Here is a 26,861-nt window from a genome sequence, read left to right on the forward strand (position 1 = left end):
AGCCCAGAGCAAAATTCCTTGGTCAGTTGGTAACCCTGCCTTTTAACCTGAGTGGTTATGGAGAAAAATAACACAAGCATTTTCTATGTCTGTGGGGCTTTGAATTGTGCTCGGAAACATCCTGGGAGCCAGTGAAGATCCTTCAGACCCTCCAAGTGTCCCCATTTTCCAGGGACAGTCCCAGATTTACAGAAGCTGTCCCAGTTTCTGATTTGATCCTGGAATGTCCGACTTTTCCTTAGGACACCCCTATTTTCATTGGAGAAATGTTGGAAGGTATGGAGTCATGCGACCCCTGAGCCAAGGAGATAAGTAACTATGCAGTCTTTAGAAGACACCTGAAAGCAGCCCTGTATAGTTTTATTATGTTTTCATATATGTTGGAAGCTGCCCAGAGTGACTGGGGCAACCCAGTAAGATGGAATAAAGGTAAAGGGTAAAGGGACCCCTATTTTCATTGGAGAAATGTTGGAGGGTATGGATCCTTTAGGACTGTTGTTATTTGGTCCTGGAGGCCACTCCCAGTCACTGGTCTGGCAGCTGCGTTCTGGAATAGTTGTAGTTTCTAAGTCACCTTCAAAGGTAGCCCCATGTGCAAGCACATTATGAAGTGTGCAATGGGACTGCAGCCAGTGCTAGTCCTATTTGGAGTAGACCCACTGAAATCAACAGGCACAATTTGTTTGGGTCCATTAGTTTCAATGGGTCTACTTTGAGAAGGTCATTGGTGACAACCCTTACTTTCTGGGCTGGTGGCGGTGATAAATTGGCCCACATAGGAGTCAAGATGATGACTCTGTTTCCTTGCTTGGTGAGAGGCCCCAGAGATGGAGCTGAAATTTGCGCACACTCTCACAGTAAGACAGTCCCTGCAAATCTCCCTCAAAGGCAAAAGAGGAACTGGTGGTTGGCCAAAGGAGAGAACAGAAAATTGGGGCTGTCCCCAGTACATCTGGCCAATTGGTTTGCACGTGCCCATGTTAATTAGCAGGGAGGGGAAGAAAGAATTTGAACAGTTGGCCAGCAGCACACCTGGAGGGATGTGGCAGGGCGGGGATGGGGGAGAGATGCAGAGACCAGCTTGGTGGGTGTCTAACAGATGGTTTTGTGGCTGAAATAGCAACCTGTCCCATTTCACTATAACAGACAGAAACATCTGAACAACTGAGATGAAGTCTAACCGATATTCAGAAAAGGAATTTGGATCCCCCACCCCCAAAGTGCAGAATACTCTACAGAAGAGGCTCAGGCTTGGTCTTAGAGCCTCCAGGGAAGGGAAGTTTCAGAGTAACAGTCAGCAGTCGAAAGTTGCCAACTTTTTAAAATAACATAAGCCAGTGCCTGAGCTGGTAACAGAAGCCTACAGAAATTCTGTAGGTGAACTTTTGCCTGTCCCAGGGTCAATGGGGATGGGGCAGCTTAACACCTCTGTGTCAAAGGCACAGGAGTAGAAAACAAAACGGCAACCATTTTGATGACTTATGGATGGATGGCTGTATCAGGAGTTGGTTTATAGATGACCACAGTAGAACAAGAATCTTAAAAGTGTGCATCAGAGCTCATTAGGGTGCCATTTTGGCTTGATACCAAGTCAATACAGTGGTACCTTGGGTTACAGATGCTTCAGGTTACAGACTCCGCTAATCCAGTACCTCAGGTTAAGAACTTTGCTTCAGGATGAGAACAGAAATCGTGTGGCGGCAGCACGGCAGGTCCCATTAGCTAAAGTGGTGCTTCAGGTTAAGAACAGTTTCAGGTTAAGTACGGACCTCCGGAACAAATTAAGTATGTAACCAGAGGTACCACTGTAATTGGTCAGCTCAGAAGGGTCTATAGATGGCTGTTCTAGTGGCAGTCTTTCCTTTGAATTGGCATCCACCAATTCAAAGAGACAGTGGACCGTCATGATCATTTGGTGATGGGCCCTTGAAGTCTGGTACCAGCCCTGTGTCCATGAGAAAAGAGCTTGTTCGTGTTCAGAACTACAATATACTCATTATTAACCAAATAACAGAAATTGTTGTCCACTGCATCTCAGCAAGGTCTGCCTCATTGGCACTGCCTCTTTCCATGCAACAATTCCAAATTATCCTGATTGGATCATTTCCTCAGGGCTGCATGGACTCAGTACAACTGCCCACCCAAAGGGGAGTCTCTCACATAAGTTTTTGCTCCAAGATGACTTCCTCCCATTCATAAGCAGAATGGTCAAGTCTCGGGGTCAAATTATTCAGCGATCTTTGGGCATTTCTAGGGCAAGCAGGGGTCCTCAAACTTTTTCAGCAGGTGGCCGGTTCACTGTCTCTCAGACCTTGGGGGGGGGGCAGACTATATTTTGAAAAAAAATGAACCGCCACGGGAGGGGGGGAGAGGAAGAAGAAAGAGGCGGAGTCGGGAGCCCCCATGGCCACAGTCTCCACTGCGGTAGGAGGGCCCAAGCCCTGCCACCTCGTCGGCCACAACTCCCTGCTGCCCCCCTCGCTGCTCCCTCCCCCTTCCTCAGGCCTCAGCCTGGGCAGGGACAGCAGCCGCCACAGAAGATGCCCCCTTCCGGCCCGCTGGCCCAGGCAGAGAGGAAGAGGGCTTTGGCCCAGCGGCTCCGAAGTGGGTGGGCGGCAGGCAGCAAAGGAAGAAGGGCCACTGCTGGGGACGGGGGGGGGGGAGGTCCACTGTCCATCCAGGCCCAGAGACCCCACTCCTCCTCTGCCTTCCCTCTGCTGGGAAGCAGCGACTCACCCAGATCCTGTCCCCCGGGCTGGGCTCTTCAGCGCGGGGCAAGAGCAACAACCAGAGCAGCAGCAGCCCCAGGAAGGAGCCGAGCAGCAACACCCTGGCGAGGAAGACCTGCTTCACTTCTTGCCAGTGGGGTTGGCCCAGTGCATGCGTGTGATTCCATGGGGCAGGGCCTTCCTGGTAGCAGCCCCCCAATCACAGAATTCTCTCTCTGTGGAAATCTGCTTGTGGTCTTCAGGCATCAACCTGAAGATATACATGTTCAACTGGTCTTTGGAAGGTAAATGCCTCGGGGTCCTAGCAGATGTCGTGTGCACCAGCATGTTTAAGTTTGGCTCTGCTGTCAGGAATTTGTTTTTATTGGTTTCATCTTCTAGCCTCACTGAATTTTAATGGTGCTGCACTCGATTGCGGGCTGCTGCTTGGGAGGAAGAGCAGTAGAGAGATAAATTTAACAGCAACAACAACGACGACAATGATGATAAAAAATTGCATCACTTTGGCTAGATTGTGTAACGTGTTCCATCCCACCCCACCCCCATGATTAAGAGGCATATAAATTATGTTGAATAAACTAACTAAATAAATAGATTGTGGCCCCTAACAGTGAAAAGACACAGAAATCTCCTGACTTTTTATTTACTTTAGAGCACTGGGGAAAGGGGAGGAGCTATTTCCCCTACTCACACAATCTCCCTGACCAGTATTGCCCTCTCCTACATTCTATTGAACCTGCTGTTGAAAAGCCAGGTTCCCATACTGTAGCTACACCCTGGAGGGGGATAAGAGCAGTATCTGGAGGGCAATTTAGATCAGGGAATATACACAGTTTCTTTAAAGTTTTAAGAAAAACGTTGCGATATAACATCCTCCAATCTCCCAAGTGACGTTATAGTTTCGTCTCTAAAAGTAAACATTTTCAGGCTTTATCAATTCAATGAGCTGCCTGTTTGCAGCCAGGCTTTTGTGGGGGGTTATTTAAAGGTGCCTTGGTGTCAGACGTTTGAGATGCTCTGCTCTAGAGATGTTGATGGGACAGTGCTGAAAATATACAGTGGTCTTTTTCTCCTTCCTGGTCTCCATATAATTCTACTTCTAATTTCTCACAGAGATCTCCTGACAGCGTTTTTATGACCGCTTCTTGCTTGGAAAGGACTAAAATCTTGCCCGCCTCACTTTCCTCCTCCTCCTCCTCTGGAATCTGAGTCCTGAACAGTCTGTTCATTTGCCCTCCAGATCTTACTCATGCTTGCAATCCAAGCGTAATGCCTGCACAGATTTCGTCCAGCCTCTGAGCTGCATTTGGTGATGTAAGCTGATATTTTAATTCTCTTACAAGGAATGGTGTTTAGAGGAATGACTTAAGTGGATTACTCATCTTCTGTAATAACTTGGCAGCACTCCCGTTTCTATTCCTAGACATGACGCTCGAGGCTTTGATTCCTCTCCCGCCTCTTTGGCTTGTTGCTTTTTTGTTTTTTTAATCCGAGAAATTTACGCTCATGTGTTTTTCAAAGCCTCAACCCTCCCTGTGATGTGGCATTGCATTCTGGGAGACGTAGTTCTGTTTGCATTCAAGGCAGAGATTCCTGAGGCAGGAAAGCCAAAGGGCAGAAAAAGCTGGTGGTCGAAAGCGATGCAGAAACTGCTATGGCTGGACAGAGCCGTCCCTGCTGATAAGGCAGCAGAGTGTTTCTAAGAAGTGGACTTCCTATTTCTTTACAACCCTTGGGCACTTTTCTTGTCAAAAGGTCATTCAGAAAGGTGATTCTTGGAAAGGAAGAAAGTCACCCAATATAGATGTCGCTCAGGCCTGAGGCACACATTTTGCACATAGATGGTCCTGGGCAACTGTCCTGCAAAAGGAGCAAGACACAACTTTATCCCTTGCATATATATAAAAAATCAGGTTCCTTTCAGTCCAATGTTATTGTTTATTTGTGGCATTGCAATGACAAAACACCAGAAGATCAGCATGGGATGTCTCTGCAGAGAGTATTAACCTTTCCACTACGATTTAGTTGTTTATTGTTAGCTGCATTGGTGCACCCTCTGCTCGTTCTCAGCTCTGGTGGGGCTTAAAGGGTGGGCACTGATTCTCTTCTCTCTGCGCCTTCAGGAATGCTGGCTAGAGAAGAGGACTCTTCTTTGGCGATCACTCATAGCTGAGCAAGATTGTCTTTCATGAACTCGGTCTTAACAGTGAGTCTGTAAGTTACAGTGGACTACAGTTCTGTCAAGGGAAGACACCAGCATGGCAGCAGTGACTGAATTACAAGGGGACACCCCCAAAGCATAATATGTCCCCCTCCATGTCTCCATGTTTGACGGTGGAGATGGTGTTCTTGGGGTCGTAGGCAGCATTCCTCCTCCTCCAAACACCACGAGTTGAGTTGATGCCAAAGAGCTCGATTTTGGTCTCATCTGACACAACACTTTCACCCGGTTCTCCTCTGGGTCATTCAGATGCACGTTGGCAAACTGCAGACGGGCCTGTACATGTGCTGTCTTCAGCAAGGGGACCTTGCGGGCTCTGCAAGATCTCAGTCCTTCACGGCGTAGTGTGTTACCAACTGTTTTCATGGTGACTATGGTCCCAGCTGCCCTGAGATCATTGACAAGTTCCCCCCGTGTAGTTCTGGGCTGCTTCATCACCATTCTCCTGATCAATGCAATTCCACAAGATGAGATCTTGCATGGAGCCCCAGACTGAGGGAGGTTGACAGTTATTTTGTGTTTCTTCCATTTGTAATACAAGGGGAAAGGTGGGCCTTAATGGGAACAAGACAAAGCCAAAATTATGGGACTATTTAGCTCAGTAAGAATTGCCTGCACAATTATTGGTAGCAGCTCTGCAGTGTTTGAACTTCTGTCTTTCCAGCTCTATTTGGAGCTGCCTGGGATTGAACCTGGACCTTTCGCATGCAAAGTGGATGTTTTAGCACCAAAGTCTTTCTCTTTCTCCCCCCGCCTGCAATTTGTTTAAATATATGTATATTCTACCCTTCCTTCAAGGCGTTCGAGGTGGTGCACATGGTTCTTCCCATCCCATTTTATCCTCCCCACAACCCTGTGAAATAGGCTAGGCTGGGAGACTGTGACTGGCCCAAGGTTGCCCAGTAAGTCTTATTCCAATCACTACACCATACTGTCCCAGCCAGATGGGAAACCCACCCAGATGGGCATGGCATAAATTGTTGTTGTTGTTGTTGTTGTTGTTGTTGTCCCTCCATGCTTGTTGCCAACCTTCTGTATGGCAGTGGAAAGGTAGCAAGTGGTGCTGTCAACTGGTTAAAGAATGTTCAGGTGATCAGCTGTCTGCTGCTTGCTATTCACTATCTGTAAATTGATTTACATATTTCCATGTTACTAAAACCTCACAATATGTGCCTTTTTGAGGCTGAAGAAAACATGTGATTGTTGTTTGTGTGTACTTCCCGACATGCAAATAATCTCTCTGTACAACAAATCTATGAACTGGCTCAGCTGAAAATTTATTTTGCTTTGAAAGAGATGCGAAAGTTCTCTCTGAGTTTATGTCATGGCAAGGAGTGGCAACCAGGGACTGGTGATCTTAGCCAACCACTAAATCTTTCCTTGCCAGCCACACCCCCTAACCAGCTGCCACAACTATTGCCAACCTGGTGCTCTCCAGATGGACCATGGCTCCCATCAGCCCCAGCTGCCATGGCTGTTGGAGTTGTAGACCAAAACATATGGAGGGCATCGTGGTGATAAAAGACTAAGCTCAGCACATATATCTGATTGATCTGGCTGCGTTCTTACACAAAAACGTAAATTGATCTCCCTTCTTTCTCAAGCAAGCTGGTTTGCTAGTGATTTTAAAAGTTCATCATTGTAAAGTCCAGAATATTTTGGTCTCCCAAGGGGATGCTTTCAACTGTGTTGACTTGCTTGTGTGTTAAAATCAACAAGGGATGAGGTCCTTCTTGCACTCTAAATGAAGTCCATGGGGAGGGGGCACAGGATAGCAATGCCCTCCCCTCTGAGGTGTATCTGGTGCCGACCCTCTTTACCTTGGCAATGATGCACCTGAGCGCCCAGAGCTAGAATGCAGTGGTTCTATGTTGTGATCAGTTGCTGTTTATTTGTGTTTTTGTAAATTTTCACCTAACCTATTTTGTATGCAGCGTTTCCTGTTTAAATGTAACTAGTCCTGGAGCTGTTTGACAAAGGGCAGGGTTATAAACTGACAGACTGACAGAATAAAATAGGCAAGTCATAATACTTACTGCCTACCTTATAGGGCTGTTGTAAGGATGAGCAAGATACTATTTCTGAAGGTGTTCAGAATGCGCTTGCAGTTGCATTTATTATCCTTTGGCCAGTTGTTTGAATGGATTCTAATATTGTTTTTTTACATTGCTGTAACCCACCTTGAGGGCATATAGTGAAGGATGGGCAGGGAACCAAATCTGCAATAATAATGTTAATAAGAATCTTTATTTGATCGCTGACCGCTCATTTAAAGGCCCCAAATCTCCCATGATCTGAGCCAGCCCTGGACTTCTGGAAGCAAGGATGCCAATGCCAGAGGGGCCTGCCTTTAAAACAGGGTGTGTGGGGCAAAGCCTGGTCCTTGTCAGAGGTTGCTGGACCACCCTCATCCCTGACTGACGGCTGTGCTAATTGGGTGGCTGATGGGAGCTGGGGGCCAAGGACCTCTGGAGGGCCACACCCTGGCTCAGCCCTCCCCAAAGGCTCTGTGAGGGATTCTTCTGCCATCTCCATGGTGGCTGGCATTCTTGACCGCATCCTCAGCACTGTACAGGGCAGCACCCCTAAGCCGCCAGCCCCGGCCAGATGCCCTCCAGATGATTCGGACAGCTCCCAGCAGTCCCAAGATGTCAGCTGAAACACCTGGATCCTATGGAAGATGGTTGCTTTCACCACAGCAAGCAAGGGTGGCTGTCCCACTGGGAAGGATTGAAGAACACCCTTTTCATGAATGGTGCAGAAGTTTCCTTCTCTCCGAACCACACTTCCCAGAATCCACTCGGACCGAGCAGGCGGGTCCCTTTGGCCTGAGTGACGGCCCTTCTCGCTAATCGCCTGAGGCGGGTGCTCGGCACCGCCCTATCAGCGCGCAGGATGAGGCGCCCGGCGAGCCGCGCTCCGCGGAGAGAAAGCGCTGCAGGCTCAGTTGTGGTGCGGACGGAGCATCACATGGGAGCTGCGGCGGCGGAGCCGGGCAGGATCGGCGCTCCGGGCGATGGGTGAGCGGGCGAGCGGGGCGGGCGCTTCGGGGCGCGCTGAGGACTAGCAACTTGCTCGGAGGCGCGGAGAAGCGAGGGATCGGCTTGGACCCCCTGCGCTGATTCAAAGTCTTGTTTGCGTTTAGGAACCTCTGCTGATCGGGGTGGAGGTGGGAAAACTTTGGGTGTTTGTCGCGGGGGGGACACGCGTTTTCCCTCCTCGGAGATCCATTATAACAGTTAGTTGTTCTCAGAGAGTTGTTTCTAGCGAAGCCGCTTCCTTTCTTTGACCCGCTTGGGAGAATTCTCCCAAATCCCGTTTATCCGCGAAGACCCGAGTTTTACCCCGTCGCCTTCCCGGGGGGGGGGCGAGGAAGGGGCTTGTCTTCTTCGGGATGCCTTGTTTTCAGTTGTGTCCGCTTTGGGGCGGGCGGGAAGGGGGTCCAAGCGATGCGCGGCTGTTGTTGTTTTTCTGCTCGGGGAACCGTCGGACCGGGCTCTGGGCAAATCCTCTTTCCCGTTTTGCGCGGCTCAGCAGATAATAATTGGCGGCGATTAAGTTGCAAAAGTCCCTGAGTTTGCATTTCTGAGCAGGTGGAGGAAAGAACAGAGGGCGGGAGGCGGGAGGCGGGGGGGGGGGAGCGCGGTCTGCCAAGCCAGCCAGTTTGGTTGTTGGAAATCGTCTTAGTTTGCTGTTAAAACAAAACAAGCTCCCCCCCGCTCCCCCCGCTTGGTATTCGGAACATGGGGCATGCCAACTCCGTCCACGTGACTGGATCCTTAAAAAAAGAAACCCAGCATAAACTTTGTCTGAAGTTTTCTTGTGTGTTTTCCCAGTACTTATAAGGAGATTTCCACCTACCCCCCGCGGATTTTTTAAAGTCCTTCCTGGACTTTCTGGTAATTTTGATTTCAGTTCTCTTCTCTCCCCCCCCCCCTCCAATTTAGTCAATTTCAGCACTGCCTTCTCATATTTGGTCATTCCTTTTCCTGTTGTGGTTTTAATCTCTTGCTCTTCTCAGCTAATTTATTGTGTCAGCTGTGAGCAAAAGCCCCCCCCCCCCGCATTCCCAGAAGAGGCCTCCCCCTCCCACCACACGCCCGCCCTGCCAATCTCAGCCCCTAAAGAGTTAAAAGAATATGTGCTATATTGAATGAAGTGTGTGCCCGCAGCCCTGGGTGTATTGTACTCTGTGTCATTTCCTGAAAGTGGCTTGATCTACATTCTTTGAAGATGCTAACGGCTTTCGGCTGCTGCTTCCGCATCAGCCCAGAAATGTTTTTCTAGGTTGTTGACCTTTCTCATTTTCCCAAGAACATTTTTTTTCACTGAATGAATAGCGCTTCTGCTTGTGGAAGGACTGAGCCGGCAGTCTCCTTTCTTTCATCGGCTGCTTGGCGTACCTAGGGGTGGAAGAAATTGTTGACCCTGTGAGAAAGAGGGACACAAATCGCTGCAAAATAAAACCGCATCCTGGCATCATTGGCAAAGCAGGAGCTGAGCAGGAGCCAGGGAATTTGAAATGCCAGCGTCGCCTCCGCTCTTCCAGTTCAGAATGGTGTTGCAGTCGTGGAGTGGGGGGTCCTTTGAGAAATCACCCTCGTTCACATGGACACACGCTCCACTTCCTTTAGGCCAGATGCTGTTGAACTTTTCACTCCCATCACTGCCAGCCGGCTTGTCCAATGGTCAGAGGCAACTGGAAGTGTGGGGTCTGGCAAAACATCTGGAAGGCCAGCGGTTCCCCATCCCCATTTTCAAGTGTCACATCCATCCATTCCAAATCCTGCACTGAGAATAACTGAATTCTGCAGCCTGTATAAAATCCCACAAGCGGAGTGCTTTGGCGGATCTTCTCTCTTACTTTTGCATAATTTTATTCTAGCGTTTTTTGCTTTTTGTTTCTCATTGGCATAATCTGTTCTTCCTGGGCGAGACAAATGCTCTGAAGTCCCACCTCCTACCACTGAAAATATTCCTCTGAGAAGTCGGAAGCAGTTGTCCGCATGCTTTCAAGGATATTTCTGCACCTTGAGAGCTGGGGGGGGGCACTTTTATTTATTTTTTAAAAAAGGGAGTGTGCTGCTGGTTTCTGGACCCACTTCCACTTTCTTTGGTTTTTCTGTGCTCCTGTGGAATCACGTCTCTCTCCTGGCGCTGGGCATATTATGGGCCACACAGGTGTGGACGCTTGGGGCCAACCTACATGTTATGCAGGAGATCCACAACTGGCTCTCCTGATGTTCTCTGATCTTACACATGCTACATAAGGAACAGCCCACACATAGAATGAGGTCATTCGTTGGTGATGCTGAGAGATCAATGTGCTTCGCGGGAAATTCCCTCTGGAGATGGAGTGGCCTGCTGGTCTTCTGCCTTCTCAGGCCGCGTGTCACGATGCCGTTGAGATGAAATGCAGGCTGACAGTCTTGTTGCTTCACTTCCTTACCAGCGAAACAGTGATTAATGCTGCTTTCTTAAAAACTATAGGTAGGAGGCCAGATAAGATTGTGAAAGGGGCGTTGTTCGTGGTAGAGATGCGGAAGTCCCAGGTTCAGTCCCCAAAAGCATCTCCAGGTAGGGCTGGGGGAAAAGACCCTTGCTGTGCCTGACACCCTGGAGAGCAGCTGCTGGTCAGTGTAGACAATACTGGGCTAGATGGACCAGTTGTCCAATTCAGTCAGCTATATATGTTTCCAGGGTGGGACAGGGGCCTATATTCTGGAGCAGGGCTGAGGAACCCATGGCCTTCCACACATTTCTGGGCTCCCAGTGCTCATCAGCCCCAGTTAGCCTGCTCAGTGGTGAACTGGAGTCGAACAAAATATCTCAAGGGCTGTCACATGGAAGATGGAGCAAGCTTGTTTTCTCCTGCTCTGGAGGGGAGGATTCAAACCAGTGGCTTCAAATGACAAGAAAGGAGATTCCGACTAAACCTCAGGAAGAACCTTCTGACAGTGGAACGGTCTCCCTCGGAAGATGGCAGGCTCTCCACCATTGGAGGTTTTAAGCGGAGGTTGGATAGCCATCAGTCATGAATTCCTGCATTGCCAGGGGTTGGACTAGATGATCCTCAGAGTCCCTTCCAACTCTACAATTCTGTGATTCTGTGGAGGGCTACAGATTCCCACCCCTGCTCTACAGAATGGCTTAGGCAGAGACCACCCCTCCTTCCTGCCCCTCCAACTCTGAGAACAACAAACACAATGAGCTCATAGCCTTTAAGCTGTGTCTGATTTCTATGATTCACCCTGAAGTTTTGAAACTGATCTGTGGTTCTTCTCTTTAACTGTATTTTTTTTTTTTAACTTACTGGCACTGACAATCTTATTTCCCCATTTCATTCCCTGATGTTTTGTCATTGTGTTTGAGGTTTTTATTGCTGGGTTGTTGTTTTTAAGTTGCTTTCTCTGGAAAGAGGCTTCAAATAGCAGCTCTGAAATGGCTGTTCTGAGATCTCTCCTTGGGCAACTGCCTTTATAAGATTTGCCATGGCTGGATCAGGCCAAAGGTCCATTGAACCCATCATTCTGTTTCTTACTCAGCCAACCTGATGCCTCTGGGAGGCCCATCAGCAGGGCCTCAATGTTGTTGGTCCCTGGCATCTGGCAGCCAAAGGTAGAGTAGCCCTGAAGATGGAGGTTCCATTAGTCTTTGTCATTATGAGCCATTGAATTGGTCACCATGGGTTGTATCCAACTAAGTTCTACTCAGAGTATGCCTATTGAAAAGAACAAACCCAAGTTAGATATGTCTGTCAACTTCAGTGGGTCTACTCTGAGTAGGACTAGCATTGGTTACAACCCTAAGTGTATTCCACTTTTTATACAAGTCTTGTGACTTGTGGCAGAGAGTTCCATAAATTAACCTGCCATTGTTCGACAAAGTAATTAATTCCCCTTCAGTCTTTCTGGAAGGGAGGAAACCATCCTGACCCCCCCCATGGCATTATTTTACTTCCTTATTCTGTTTCCTCATCTCTGAAATGGGTTTGAGGCTACTACCCCACTTGGGGCCTGCACTGGGATGGGGTGGCACATCACTCCAAAAGCCTTAAATCTGCCCCAGATGGAAGGACAAATAATTGGGTTGAGGTCAGCACATTCCTCTCGCTCTCTTTGTCTCTCTCTCTGCTGAGGTTACAGACTGTGGAGCTGGTGTGCGCCCCTCTCCCACCCATGCGTCAATTCCACAACTGTGGATGGAAAACAATTGTTTTTATTTAAGCCACACAGAGTCCCGCAAGCAGCTGTTTTGTATGGTGGGGGGCAGGAGGGAATTAAAAAAACAGGTGTTTTTAGGACTGTCAAAGGAAACTGAAATGCAGAGCTGTGGCTTCAGATTGAAAACCATTTTAGGTGGGGGGAGTTGGGCAGAAAGACCAGTTCCCTCTACTTCTCTTCCAGTTCACACGAGGGGTGGCTTTCTGCAGGCAAAGGCTTTACTTGCACGGATGTTGCTCTCTTGGGTTTGCAAGAGCTTGGAGTGGCCAGCCTCATGAACAGGTGGCAATGGTGGTGGCAGAAGCAGCCAAGTCACGTCTTGCCCCCCCAAAACCCTCAAATGGTGGCAAGGGGGTTCAGGTGACTTTTCTAGATAAATCATTTTGGAGGTAGCGGGTGGAAGAAAATCAGCTGTTTTGGCTTTCGTTCCCAATACCAACCAAGCATCATTAGATAGCAACCCCCCAACCCCCCTCCAAACCAGGCTATTTTTTCTGAAGTGAATGAAGGGCATTTGTCTGGAGGGGGGTGCAGAGGAGAGAAATGGGACCATCCTGTGTTGTTTCCTCCATCCTGCTAAGCCTTCAACTCTGCTTCCAATTTAACTTGTTTGGGTTTCATGGGTATTTTACTCCCCCTGTCCCTTCCCCAAACCCACCCACATTTTTCATAAAAGATGTTCACCTTGGCACTGAGTTGGGGAGGTTTACCAGTGCCACCTCCCCATGCCTCCTTTAATTCCTTGTGAAGGCTTAATGGGGGGCTAAGCTGGTTTCTCCCTCCCCACCCTTTCCTTTTTTTCTTTCGTTTGTTTCCCAAAGTTGTCATCATGTCCAGTAATCCTCTCAGAAGCTGGACTTGTTTTGGCTGCCGTGGGCTATGATCTCATTTCCAGAGAACATTAAACTGGAAGGCTTCCCCCTCCTTTTTATAATTCTCTTCTTCTTTCTCCCCCCCCCCCCCGCCTCATTGTACAGTATGTGAGTGTTTGGGGTGAGCTCACTGACTCCTGCAGGGGGTCTGAAAGGGAGGGAAACATACAAACTCTTTTAGCAAACATGAGCTGGAAATGGATGAGGGGGCAGAGGCCTTGGAAGGGCTCAAAACTCTGTTTTCCTTCTGTTTTCCTCCAGAGCGAGCAGCCTGCCTCTTCCTCTGTTCCTGGGTTTGGAGTTTTTGTGTGCCCAAAGTACTTTTTGTTGATTTTTTAGACAGCTGTTGCAGTGTCATGTGCTGGGAGCCCAGTCACTGAAGCGGATTAAAGTTTTCCAAAACGGAGAAGGTTTTTACATAGATGACCACAGGTCACAGAGGCAAAGGAGAAAGGGTTTACAGCAAGTGTGGAGACAACATACATAAAAATAAAACATGGAATAGGAATGAATAAAAAAGAGGTTACATTTTCCAAATAAATAGAGAGCAAATAATGTAGAAAAATAAAACAGCAAAACACGTCACAAAAGCCAAATCTCACAATTTGGTGTGGGGTGAGAGCTTTGCGTATTTGAATTTGGCACATTTGGAATGATTAAAGCCTTCTGCGCCCCATTGCTAGTCTCCCCCTTGCCCCCCCCCATTGACATGGGGTGGTGGATAGTGCGCACTTGGCTTGCAGGGAAGGGTGAAATGTTTGGGAAAGGGACAAAAGTGGCCAGAAATATTGGGGGGGGGGGGAAAGTGAGGTGGATAAAACATTTGGCACCCCCAGCCTCTTCCCACCCCACCCCCACCCCGTCTGCTTTGTCTCTTTTTAGAAATGGGCCTTTTCTCCACCTGAGAGGATTGTAAATTTGTGGGCGCACCACCTCGCTTATGTGCCCACTGTGTGCAATGCCCTCCCATCAGATGTCAAGCAGGAAAAGAACTCTATGATTTTAGAAGAGATGTGAAGGCAGGGAAGTTTCTAATGGCTATCTTACTGTGTTTTTATTATTTTATTGGGAGCCACCCAGAGTGGCGGGGGCAACTCAGATGGGTGGCATATAAGTATCATCATCACCACCACCATCTCTGTGAGTTACTGTTCCTGATGACTGTATGCAAGTAGTATTTTCTAGGCCCTCCCAATAAATAAGAGCATCTCTTGGTTTATCTTCTGCACTTTGTCATCTTCTTCCCTGCTCTCCTTCCTACGTCACAACCTTCCACAAAAAACCCTGATGCAGCTCTTCCAAATGATGACGTGTGCCACTATCAGCTGGAAGTAGCTTGTTCCTGGGAAGCCACAATAACCTCCATTCTCCCTGGGATGCTCTCTGAAAGAAACAGAGACAGGATTCAAGTAAAGTTAAGGCTGGCCAAGGATGCAGAAGACTTCCCAAAATATTGTCAAGTGCTGCTTTGTTTTGGCTAGTGAGAGAGGATGATGGACATGTTTTGAGTGTCCAGAGTCCCTCAGAAATATTACCGCAGTAAATCTTCCAATAAGTCTGTCAGAATTGCCACTGTATTGCAGATGGACAGTTCAGGATCACGGAGTGTGGGTCACCTCAGGCCACAGAGAGAGTGTGGATCTGGTGAGATCTGAACCAGATTCTGTCCTCTGTGAATTTTATGTACCGAATGTTCTCCAGCTACTCCCTGTATGTTTAATATTCACTGAGTATTCAGTAGTTGTTTTGACATGTGGCAATATTTTCATTTCACTGTTTCTTGCTTGGCATTTGGCAGTATTTCATAGCAGACAAGAAACGGTGGTTTTGAGTGTTGGCAGGAGGTAATATTTGACTGATAACGTTCAGTGGGATTTAGCAGTTGACAGTTGACGCTTGCCAGAAACCAGACAAGATACTGAAAACACTTGAATTTTGAGGTAAAATTTCTCTCTGTTTCTGAATTTCATGTTGAATGATGAAATTGAAGACTTGGGTGAATTCTTGAGAGCATTCTGTTGACTTTGTGGTGATAATCCTTTGGTTCACCAAAGGGATGAGGGATGAGGGAAGGTCTGTAACTCAGTGCTTAGAGCATCATCTGCTTTGCATGCAGAAGGTCTCAGGTTCAGTCTTCAGCATCTCCCAGGTGGGGCAGGGAGTGTCCACTGTCTGAAACCTGGAGAGCCACCGCTAGTCGTTGTAGACAATGTGGAGCTCGAGGGATTGTTGGTCTTACTCTGTTTAAGGTGCTTTCCTAAAAATTCTTTCTTAACTAGTATTTCTGAATCGTCACTTTTCATTATGTAGTTTTTGATAGTTCTTTAATTATGTAAATTTTTGCAAGTTTTTCCCCTGTAAATCGCTTTGGTGTAAATTGAGTCATAAAAGCTTCAAATAGTTGTGGACACTCGTTTTGCTCTTGCTCCATTTTAATCCTTTTGGCAGGAGAGGCACAGATTAACATAAACTGGTTAGAGCATGCAGCCAAAAAGGTGGTATTCCCTGACTTGGATGAAAGCTTCAAGAGTGAGGCGTTTTCACCTTCCCAAGTACCAGGAGAGTTGTTTTGCTGCCTGCAGCCCATCTTGGCTTCACCCTCCCTCAGCTGCACTGTCAGGTGGAAATGATGGGTGCATTCTGACTGCACAAGAGGCTCCCTGCAAAAGGAGGTGATTTTTGCATTGAGAGTGGACTTTGGAGGGCTTGCTTGTGGCAGTTGGTTGACGAGCGTCTAGGAGGGAAGGATGTGGCTGGTGGGGGCAAGGCTCACACCATTCAGGAAACCACCTTGAAAGCGAAAGTGGAAACTCTGTAGTCTTGCCCGTCTGCCGTATTCGCACTTGCTCTTGTGTGCAATTGCACCTCCAAGCAGGAAACCATTGAGTTGCATGCGTCAAAGGAGACATCTCTTCTAAGAAAACCGCTCCTGTGGAGTCTCAGCCGGGGCCCCTCCTCAGAGCCAAGCATCGCTGTCTCCTGCCCAGAATTTCTTGTCGGAGGCAGACCACGGAGGAGTCATAGGTGCTGTTGAGGCAGAGCAGCAGGAGATGGAGACAGCTAATCCATGGGCCACGTGGGGCCTGCGGGCAGAGGTTGAGATTTAGACCACATTTGTACCACACATTTTAAGCAGTACAATACCACTTTAAATGGCCATGGTTTTCCCCAAGGGATTATGGGAGCTGCAGTTTGTTAAGGGCGATGAGGGTTTCCCCTCACAGAGCAATAGTTCTCAAAGTGGCTTCATCCCTCTTTCCTGGAGACCCTGGGAATCGTACCTTTGTGAGGAAAATAGGGGCCTCCTAGCAACTCTCAGCCCTTAGCAAATGGCACTTTCCAGGATGCTTCTGAGGAAGCCATGTAAATTGGTAGCATAGCACTTAAATGTATGGAGTGAATGTGGCCTTATGGTGGTGGAGGAGAAAAGGCAGCAGGTGGCCAAATGCTGGCTGGAGGTTGCTCCTCAGCGTTTTGGGCAGTGCTTTTTCACGTCTGCTTTCAAAACGCTACCAAACACTTTGTCACATTGTGTGTGTTGTTCAGTTTCATGTCTGCTGATTGATCCCTTTTCCTTAACTGGAGATTCCAAAATCAAATCTGATTTTGCCTTCGTACGAAGCACCTCTGAACTGTGCCCCTACCCCAGAGGAACAGGTGGCGGTGGGCAGTAGGCCTATGGCTAAAAGACTCCCGCCCCATCTGCTGGCAGCCTCTCCTCTGCCTCAAATGTCTTCAGGCGGTGTTTCCTTCTTGGTCTTCCTGAGGTGGGTTTGGATATTGCTGGGATTTAGGGTAGGGGTCCCTGTCACTCAAGGTCTCTTGATTTGAGGGGTATGGGACTTGGTTCTTGGTTCTTAATGGCTTCTCAACTCTTCTCCCTTGTTGCAGCACCCAGCCTTAAAGGCAAGCGGAAAAAGACCATTCCCATGGCTGAGAGCAAATCCCAGAATGCTCTGGTGCTGTCCCTGGCAGAAGAGACCGCAGTGGGAAGCCCTAGCGCTGAAGAGCATCAAAACACTCCAGAGAAGCTGGAAGAAGTGGTGAGTGAAAATTGTAATAATAATTGCATCACAAAAGCCAAGAATTGAATCCTAACACATCTGTGATGATATTCTTTCAAAACCTTTAGATCTTGGCCTTTGCAAATCACAGCTAGACCAACCTTTTGCCAACCTGTAGCCTTCTAGAGCAGCCTTTCTCAACCTGTGGGCCCCCAGCTAGCAAGGCCAGAGCTCAGGGATGATGGGAGTTGTAGTCCAACAACATCTGGGGACCCACAGGTTGAGAACCACTGCTCTAGAGCCGCTGGGGCTGGGGCTGATGGGAGTGGTAGTCCAAAACACCCGGAAGGCAACTTGCTGGCATTGGCATAACTCTAGATTTGGATGTGTTTGTTTAATCAATGGGTGCTATGAATGGCCATGATACACTAAACATACAGCAGCCTGCTGTAATGGTTCTAGGGGTTGCTCGTGCGTAAGCCGGTGCCAGCACCTGGCTGGGTTGCCTGAGTGAACCTTTTCTGTCCGGACAGCCACTCACCTGTGGCTGTCTCAGTCGCTGGCAGAATCCGTCAGTGGGCGTTTCTTAAACTTCTTCCAGCAAAGAAGCTCTTTGACACCTAGTCTCCTCCTACTCTCCCTGCGCGGAAGCCTTCTGCGCAAGGAGGGCGTAGGCAGCAGAGGACCCTTACTCTCCCCGCTGGTCCCCGGCAAGGAGTCATGGGACCGCCTTGCCGCTTCCCCCATCTGCCCCCCTTCTCTACTGGTGCTACGCCGATTCTCTTCCCCAGAAGCTGGGCTGCCTCTCCCCATCCCGGGACGCTCTCTGGAATCCCTCTGGAGCTTGCTCTCTCCCTCCGGCACTGATGGCAGGTCCCTGACACCTGCCATCTAAATTTTCAACAGCAGACATGACAGAGACATGACAGGTTCTGGTGTAGCTAGTGAACAACATATTTATCCCATTCTTCCTCTAAGAATCTCTGGGCAGAGTCCTATTTTATCCTTGCTTGAATCCTGGGAGAAAGATTAGTGACTGGCCCAGCATCACCCAATGAGCTTAGTGGTTGGTTGGGGCTTTGAACCTGCCTCTTCCTGGTCTAGACTGAACACTCTTAGGCCGCACTCATGCAAGGACGAGCCTCAGCAAACCTTATGTTCACACACCTCCGGCTTGGCTGTAAGTGGGAGGTAGAAAGCCTCTGCTTCCATTCTAGATTAATCATTGCTTAGTGTTCCAGCCAAACCATAAACTCTAACCTGTGGTTTGTTGAAACAAGCTAGTTTCATAACCTACCATTTGAAGTTGGCTTGTTTCAACAAATCATAGGTTGAATTAACCACAGTTTGTGCAGTGTTGGGTATTACAACAAACTGCAGGAAGGCATAGAAGACTTGTTTAGGCTTATCTTCATAATACTAGATGCAGCTTAACTCTTGTCACACTTGCTCTAAGTTCCAGGTGTTTAGGCTTCATTTTGTTTTGGGACAAGGACTAAAATAGTAAGCAAAGGCTCTGTGGGCTTTGAAAGAATTGAGTGAGGAGGCACAATATAGAGGCTGGATTTTGACATATTGTGGAACCATGGTTTGAGCTACCCATACTTTGATCTCCCAGAAGTACAAGCATACAATGGGATAGACCTGCTTGTCTGTTTCTTTTTTTCCATGTGTTCTGCACTCACATCTTGAAGTGGAGCAGTGGCCCAGAATGTGGTTTGTCAGTGGTCTGTAAATTCAGACATAGCAGCGAACCCCAGTTAGCTGAATCTGGTTTGAAAATCAGGTTCAAACTATGCTTTCAGGTGCTAGTTTGTTAGTCCTAAACAAGCAACTGTTTGTGGGCAGGCTCAGGTTCAAACATCAGAGCAAACCATTCTATCACCCCGAGGCTTATTCTGTAAATGGAATAAAAGGTAAAGGTAAAGGACCCCTGGACGGTTAAGTCCAGTCAAAGGTGACTATGGGGTTGTGGTGCTCATCTTGATGGTGTTTCCTGCTTGGCAGGGGGTTGGACTCGATGGCCCTTGTGGTCTCTTCCAACTCTATGATTCTATGATTCTATGATCTCCCTTTCAGGCTGAGGGAGCCAGTGTTTGTCCACCAGACAGCTTTCCAGATCATATGCCCAGCATGACTAAACCGCTTCTGGTGCAGCAGAACACCGTGACAGAAACCAGAGCACACGGAAACACCATTTACCTTCCTGCCACAGCAGTACCTATTTATCTACTTGCATGCTTTCGAACTGTTAGATTGGCAGGAGCTGGGACAGAGCAGCTCCTTCTGATTGGCAAGCCCAAGAGGCTCAGTGGTTTAGACCACAGCGCCACCTGCGTCCTTAGGCTTTAAATGCAATGGGGTGTACCTGTAGTACTTGCAATTTAGTGGCAATAAAGGTGGAATTGGAGCAAAGAAAAAAGAAAAGTCTTTCCAAAATTCCCAACTTGCATATGCCAGCTTAAATCTGAGATATTTCTTAGAATCTTGTCTATATTTTGTTTCAGCTTTGAATAAGATAGAGAGCAAAATCTTTCCTTCTTGGGGTGCTTAAGGGTTGACCCCTCGTATAGACGCAGTAAAACAAGTGGATTGCTTATCACTTCAAAATGGAAAAGTTTTCTTACAATGGGTGCAAAATGAAAGGTTCTGTAGAATCATATGAAAATGACGGGTATTAGGACCCAGGAGCTCTAATGAAAAATCTGCACCTCAAGACAATCCTTCCAAGCATGATTGGAATCTGGATTCTTGGAGTGCCCGGTGCCGACTTGCCAATGATGCCTTTTCTATTTCTGCCCCTACAATTCTCATGTCACGTCTTTGACAGAAACCCAGAAAGGCTGCTGGGGTGTGTGTGTGTGTGTGTGTAGATATAAAAATGATGGCAGCACCACTAGTGCCATCTACCTGGAGTCAGGCTGTGACCCATGCAGAACACTGACCTCCAGAATTGGCAAAAAGTTACGATTGGCCCAGAAATGCTGGCTTCCTTCAAATCAAAATGCAAAAATGGGGAGCCAGCCTTGGGGATGGAGGCACCTTCCCTTTCTCCTGCTCCCACCCACCCCATTTCTTCCCATGTTTGCATTGACCACAGTTTTGCAATAGATCTGCAAACTGTAGTTGATTCCCACCGGAGCTGCTATCTTGACCAGGGTTTGTAAACCTCAGGTAAGAAAGGAATCCTGAATAGCATCACCCACAGTTAGCACTGGTGCAGATGTATCGGTGAACTATAGTTTAGGCTTGGAAAGGGGAGGGAGAGCAAAGCATATGTTGAAGCCAACTCTCAGTTAGTTATTCCACCCCACCAGCAAACTGGCAGCTTCATTTGGGGAGTGCTTCTCTGATTGCTTGTCCTGGGTCTGGCTACTGAACTCTCTCTTTGTAGAATAGTGGGTAGACATGGCAGACGACACAGCGATTTCTCCAAAGCAGCTCTTTATTTTGTAAGCTGGAACAGAAACTGAACAGCAAACAGCTCAGCTGGCCTGCTTTTATAGGCAGCCAGCTATCAACATTGTAGCAACAACAACCCAGGGTTTCCCGCCTAAAATAACTGAGGTGGACCTGAGTGAAAACTATCTACAGTATCCCCCTGCTGGCCCAGGGTGAGAACTTCAGTACATAACACCCCTCCCCACCGAGATAAGGCGTTAGTTACAATCGTAATGGTTTCCTTATATACAGCACTACACGTAATGGTTCAATTAGGCACAAAAGCATATCGGTTACATTTCCCATACTTAGACCAACAGTGATACATGTCCAACAACATAGTCCTTTAAATAAGTTGGGCGCTTGGAAACTCTGCCAGACCGCCAGGGACTGGTAGCCAAGTCCGGGGGGCCACAGAATTTTTGCTGAGGCTGTGGTGCGACCCTAGGTGGCGTTGAAACCAAATCCCCTGGATCCGCTGCTGTGGGTGGAGCCTCCGCAAGTGGAGTGGTTTGAGCCTGTGGTAAGTCTGGCAGACCCTCTGAAGCGGCTTGGTTCGGCTCCATGCTGGCAGTTTGCGAGGGAGGTGTAGGTGGAGCCTCGCCATCTGTAAGTGTCTCTTCTGGAGCCACAAGCCCAGTTGGGGGCACCACGGTAGTGTCCAAGTCCCCAACCCTGCGCCTAAGCTGGTCTATGTGCCGGCGCCACAAGCATCCGTCTTCGAGTGCCACCTGGTACGAGCGAGGTCCAGTGACTCCCACTACTGTGGCTGGCACCCAAGGAATGTCCCAAACATAGTTCCGGGCAAAGACCTGGTTTCCTGGAACAAATGACCGTGGCGCGTTGGCACAGCCTGGGGGTTCGGCCACGGCAAAGTCCGGGTGCAGCCGGTCAAGCGGTGATCTGAGGCGGCGGCCCATAAGCAGTTCAGCAGGACTCCGCCCTGTGGCCGCATGAGGGGTGATGTGTTGCATGAACAAGTATTTGGCGACCCGCTCGTGCCAGTCTCCCCGGTCCAGGCGCGCCAGTGCCTCTTTTGCCGAGCGCACCATTCTCTCCGCTTGCCCGTTGCTGGATGGATGAAAGGGTGCCGTTAGGGCATGGCGGATGCCCAGTCCCAAAAGATACCGCTCAAAAATGCCTGACGTGAACTGCGGTCCGTTGTCGGAGACAAGGACATCAGGACACCCATGCGTCGCAAACAAGCCTCGCAGCACCCGGATGACGGCCTCCGTAGTGGTGGAGGGCATCAGGGCCACCTCCAGCCATTTGGAATAGGCGTCCACCACTACCATAAAGGTCCGGCCGTGAAAGGGGCCAGCCAGATCGATGTGCACCCTCGACCAGGGTGTCTTTGGCGTCTCCCAGGTGTGTCCCTTAGCTGCCGGTGGTGCAGGCCTCGATTCTTGGCACGCTTGACAGGCGGACACCCAGGCAGTGATGGCATCGTCCATGTTAGGCCACCAGACGTAACACCGAGCCAACGCCTTCATTTTGACAATTCCCGGGTGGCCAACGTGCAGAGCCTCCAGGACGCGTTGACGGAGTCTTTGGGGAATCACGACGCGGTCTCCAGAAAAACGGTGGAAAACGGTGACTAAGGACAGCGCCGATGCCAAAAGGTGAGGCGTCACAGGCAAGGACCAGCGGCCTGGCTTCACTGTACTGTACCAGCACACTGTCCGATGAAAGGAGAGCCTTGACCGTGTTGAAGGCCGCCGTCTCCCGATGACTCCAGGACCAAGGCGTCTTTGTGCTGAGGAGTCGGTGAAGAGGCTCAGCCACCGTGGCTTTGTGGGGCAGGAACATGTTATAAAAGTTCAGCAGCCCCAGGAACGCCTGCAACTCCGTCTTGTTCTTTGGGATGGGGGCCTGCTGGATAGTGCGGATCTTGGATGTGGTCGGATGAAGGCCGGAGGCGTCGATAAGATAGCCCAGGAACTCTACCTGTGGAACGGCGATCTGGCACTTCTCCCTCTTTACCTTGAGCCCGGCCTCTTGAACCTGGTCAGCACGGCACGGAGGCGCTCGAACAGCTGCTGGTGTGAGTCTGCGGACACCAAGACGTCATGGTACCACGCCCGGAAGCCCTTGCAGGAGACGCTCCATAAGGCTTTGGAAGATGCCAGGAGCCACACTCACCCCGAACTGCAACAGGCGGCAACGGAATGCCCCTCGGTGGGTGACGATCATCTGGGCTTCAGCAGTGGCATCATCGACGGGCAGTTGTTGATAGGCTTGGGCAAGGTCCACCTTAGCGAAGACCTTACCCTCACCCAGGGAATGCAGCAGGTTTTGAACAACAGGAACCGGGTAAGCGTGCTGCTGAAGTGCCTTGTTGATCGTGCACTTGTAGTCGGCGCAGATTCTCACTGACCCGTCTGGCTTGACAGGCGTGACGATGGGGGTTTCCCACTTGGCGTGGTCAACCGGCTCCAAAACTCCTTGGGTGATCAGCTTGTCCAGTTGTTCATCCACCTTAGCCTTGAGAGCAAAGGGAACCCGGCGTGGCTTTAGCTTGATGGGGGCGACTTGTGGATCAAGGCTAAAGGAGATGGGCGTACCTGTATATTGCCCCAAAGTGCCATCAAAAACCTCGGCAAAGTCTTTGACCAGACCCTCAGTCTCTGCATTAGAGATGCAGTTGATGCCGGTGACTTCCAGGCCGAGGGCATCAAACCAGTCTAGCCCTAGGAGGCTTGGCCGCTGATCTTCGACCACCACCAGTCGGAGCAGGCCCGAAAAATCCTTGAAGGCAATCTGGAACCGGCCAACGCCTACCACGGGAATGTCGTTTCCCTGGTAGTCTCTCAGGTGTACGCGGTGAGAGTCGAGTTGCCTTTTGGACACTCTGGGTACCAGTCTTTTGATGGTGCTCCAAGACATGGTGGACAGGGCAGACCCGGTGTCAATCTCCATGTCACATGGAGCTCCTTCAATGAGCACTGTGACGTTCAGCTTGCGTCGCGTAGGCGAGTCGGTTTGGCCAATCGTGGTTCCAGGCGGGCAGCAGCAGTTGGTGAGAGCGAAACAGCTTTCCTTGGCAGACTGGAGTGAAGACTTGGACTTGCGATTCAGTGAAGGGGGGGTGTCAGATGGAGCTGATCGGCAGACCTTAGCAATGTGGCCCCTTCTGGAACACTTCCTACAGATGGCGTCTCTGAATCGACACTTGGCACGGGAATGGTTGCCTCCGCAGCCGGCACATTCCGGTTGGCCCTTGGACTTCTGTTGGAACTTCCTGCGCTCCCGCTTTGTCTGGTGCACGTCATCGTCTTCACTGGAGGATGCCTCATCACTGCTGGCCTCTTCATGATGCACTGGAACTGGCTTCCTAGCAAGACACGGGCTGCTGGACTTGCGGATCTCCTGGGCAGCTTCTGAAGCCACAGCCTCCTCAATGGCTTTCTGTAGCGTGAGGTCTGGCTTGGCGAGGAGACGCCGTTGCAGATGGATGTCCCGGACCCCGCAGACGATTCGATCCATCAGGGCATCGTCTAAGTCTCGGAACTCACAGTGCATTGCAGCCTGTCGGAGGGCAGTGGTGTAGTTGCTGATTGACTCCCCCTCTGCCTGGTTCCGGTGGTAAAACGCATGGCGGGCAGCAATCTTGGACGGCTTTGGTGCGTAGTGGTTGCGGAGCTTCTCTTGGATCGTGTCCCATGGTGTTGCCTGGACTGCTTCAGGCGCAACCAATGCTCGGGCCGTCTCAAACACCTCAGGCCCACAGAGACTGAGGAATAGGCCCCGCTTCCGTTCCTCTGATACTGCTGTCAGCTCGTTGGCTTGGAGGTAGCAGTCGAACCGAGCGAGGTAGGAGTCCCATGATTCAGAGGCTGGCGCAAACGGCGGTAGAGGCACAAGTGAAGCCATGATTCCGATGCCGGAGAGAAGGGCGATGGATGGAACACAGTGCTCTAGCCAGAACGGTCAGCTCTGAATTGGTTCTGTCCAGTGATTTCGCTCAGTGATTTTGCTCTGTGATTCAGCTCAGTTCAGAGGATGGCCGCATCTGGCTGTGCTCTGATGTCCACCGATCCCATCCTCGTCGCCAGTGTTGAATAGTGGGTAGACATGGCAGACGACACAGTGATTTCTCCAAAGCAACTCTTTATTTTGTAAGCTGGACAGAACTGAACAGCAAACAGCTCAGCCGGCCTGCTTTTATAGGCAGCCAGCTATCAACATTGTAGCAACAACAACCCAGGTTTTCCCGCCTAAAATAACTGAGGTGGACCTGAGTGAAAACTATCTACAGTATCCCCCTGCTGGCCCAGGGTGAGAACTTCAGTACATAACACTCTTGATTTTTTTGACCTGTTTATGGAGTGACTTGGAAGTTGAATTGAGTTGATAGAGAGCTGGTTTAGAGGATCATATCTTGGCTTAAAACCCTGCAATCGTACTCTGGGTTGCTGACTCACTGAGTTGGTTTGGGTTACCATTACTTTGGTTTCACAAGCCAAGAAATGAAAGCACATTTTGCCCTTCGTGCAAGTTGTGTTTAAAGCAGGAAATATTTTATTGACCATAGTTTACTGTTTTATAGAAACAAGGAAACGATGGGTTGCCATCTTTGGAAGAAGCCAGGATCTTAAACCAAGGGCGGGTAGCCTTTAGTTTCCTAGTTTGGATGAAACAGGAAACTATAGTTCATTAGCGACTTCCTGGTTAAAATTATGGCTCATGCAAAGGGTGGGAGGCAGCAACTGCATGCTAATATCTTGGCTTGTCAACCCAAAATATAATAGTCCAAAGCATCTTAGAGTGTGCAACCCCTAATAAGTTTGGGGGTTCATCCACCTCTCTCTCTTCACCACCCCCACTCTCCACCGTGGCACATAGACTCTTCAGTGTTGGCAGTTGATTAGCTCACATTTGCCTAGGTTTGTGGGCAGGGTTTAAACAAGAAATGGAGGAGAACGTCAAAATTTCGAAACCAGAGGGTTTAGCGTCAAAAGAGAGAAACTGAAAATGCAAGTGTCGTGTATGTTGGGGAGAAGAAACGTGTGTGAACTTCTGAAATGAGCTCTCTGTTGCTAAGAAGTAGTTGGGTAGTGTTGGGGCATCCTTTTCTTCCCCTTCAATCTCTGAAAATAATTTTTGCACAAAATACATTGTGCAGAATTTGGACCACTTTGGAATGGGGCAGATGAGGGCTGGCCTTTTATAGCTCAGCACTCCTAGAAAGGCATTGCAGAATATGGGTCCATCTGTCTCATCACACTTGCATATTGCCTTCCATTCATGCATGTGACTCTCCTGCTTTATCCTACAACAATCCTGTGAGGGAGGTTAGGTTGTGTGTGTGTGTGTGTGTGTGTGTGAGAGAGAGAGAGAGAGAGAGAGAGAGAGAGAGAGAGAGTTTTGTCCTCTGCATGACCTGGAGTGCAATTGTTTAGCATGGTGCATAATGTCAGGTAAAGTAAGGCTGGAGAGGGATATTTGCCACACACAAACACTAACACGTTTCTTTTGTCCTGCCACAATCGCCAGTCCAACAGGTTTTGGAAACTATATGAATGCCCGCAACACCTGTTTGACTGGATATGATGGTGGAATGAATGCGCACACTGTAGGGAGAAGCATGCTTGTATCATGTTACCTGCAATATTGGGGGGGGGGGAGTGGCCCGTGCAAAGATACAGTGTTCTGTCTTCAGCTTGAATGCCAGCAACCCTTCCTAAATTTCACAATCTCTGCAGACTTGTAGACTCTAAATTTCCTTCAGGCAGGATCTAGGTAGCCCTGCAGCCACCGCTTGGGGGAGAGAGCATTTTGCAAACACCGTCGGCTTGGCTCTCTGTCCAGTTCAAAATTAGATTCATTTGAAAAAAGAAGCAGCCCCATAAATAGCCCCACAGCTAAAATAACATGTCTATCGTGAGCGGGGAAAAGAATAGAAAGGAGCAGACGTGTTGAGTGCCCAGCAGCTGCCTTGACCAAAAATAGCAACAAGTTTTATAACTCCGGAAAATTTAGAACAAAAAACCAAGAAAACAAAATGCAAGAAACGTTTTTTGAGCTGAGGGCGGGAGGGTGTGTGAGAGTGAGAATTTGTGCCGTTCTGTTTTCCTGGAAACAGTCCCTTGTGTTCTCACACATCCCAGCACTCTGACCAAGTTGGCAGCCTGCCCGATCCCAGGCATATAATACACTCGACATCTCTCTCTCTCTCTAAGCTGAACAAGCTGGCGACTCTTCGGAGCTAATAAATTGCCTCCGACCACAAAAACAGCTCTTGATGGGATTGAACAGCCGCGCTTTGTGTGCGGAAAGTGGGGCGGGGGAAATGAGACGATCCAATCTGTGTAAGCATTCTGGCATTTCCATGGCACACGCCGTAGCTCTGCCTTGCAAGCAGAAGGTTT

At 49.2% G+C, this 26,861-nt stretch overlaps 1 protein-coding gene across 1 annotated transcript in view; it reads left to right on the forward strand.

Moving 5' to 3' along the window:
- Positions 1–7,850: 7,850 nt before the first annotated feature.
- Positions 7,851–26,861, forward strand: part of ARID5A (AT-rich interaction domain 5A) — a 29,479-nt gene continuing 10,468 nt past the window's right edge. The window contains exons 1-2 of the mRNA XM_053401524.1: positions 7,851–7,970; positions 16,937–17,088. Coding sequence (XP_053257499.1) covers positions 7,967–7,970; positions 16,937–17,088 — 156 coding nt within the window. The 5' untranslated portion in view covers positions 7,851–7,966. The remainder of the gene's footprint in view (positions 7,971–16,936; positions 17,089–26,861) is intronic.

The sequence above is a fragment of the Podarcis raffonei genome, chromosome 8 (assembly GCF_027172205.1).
Source record: "Podarcis raffonei isolate rPodRaf1 chromosome 8, rPodRaf1.pri, whole genome shotgun sequence".
In the NCBI taxonomy this organism is placed as follows: Eukaryota; Metazoa; Chordata; class Lepidosauria; order Squamata; family Lacertidae; genus Podarcis; species Podarcis raffonei.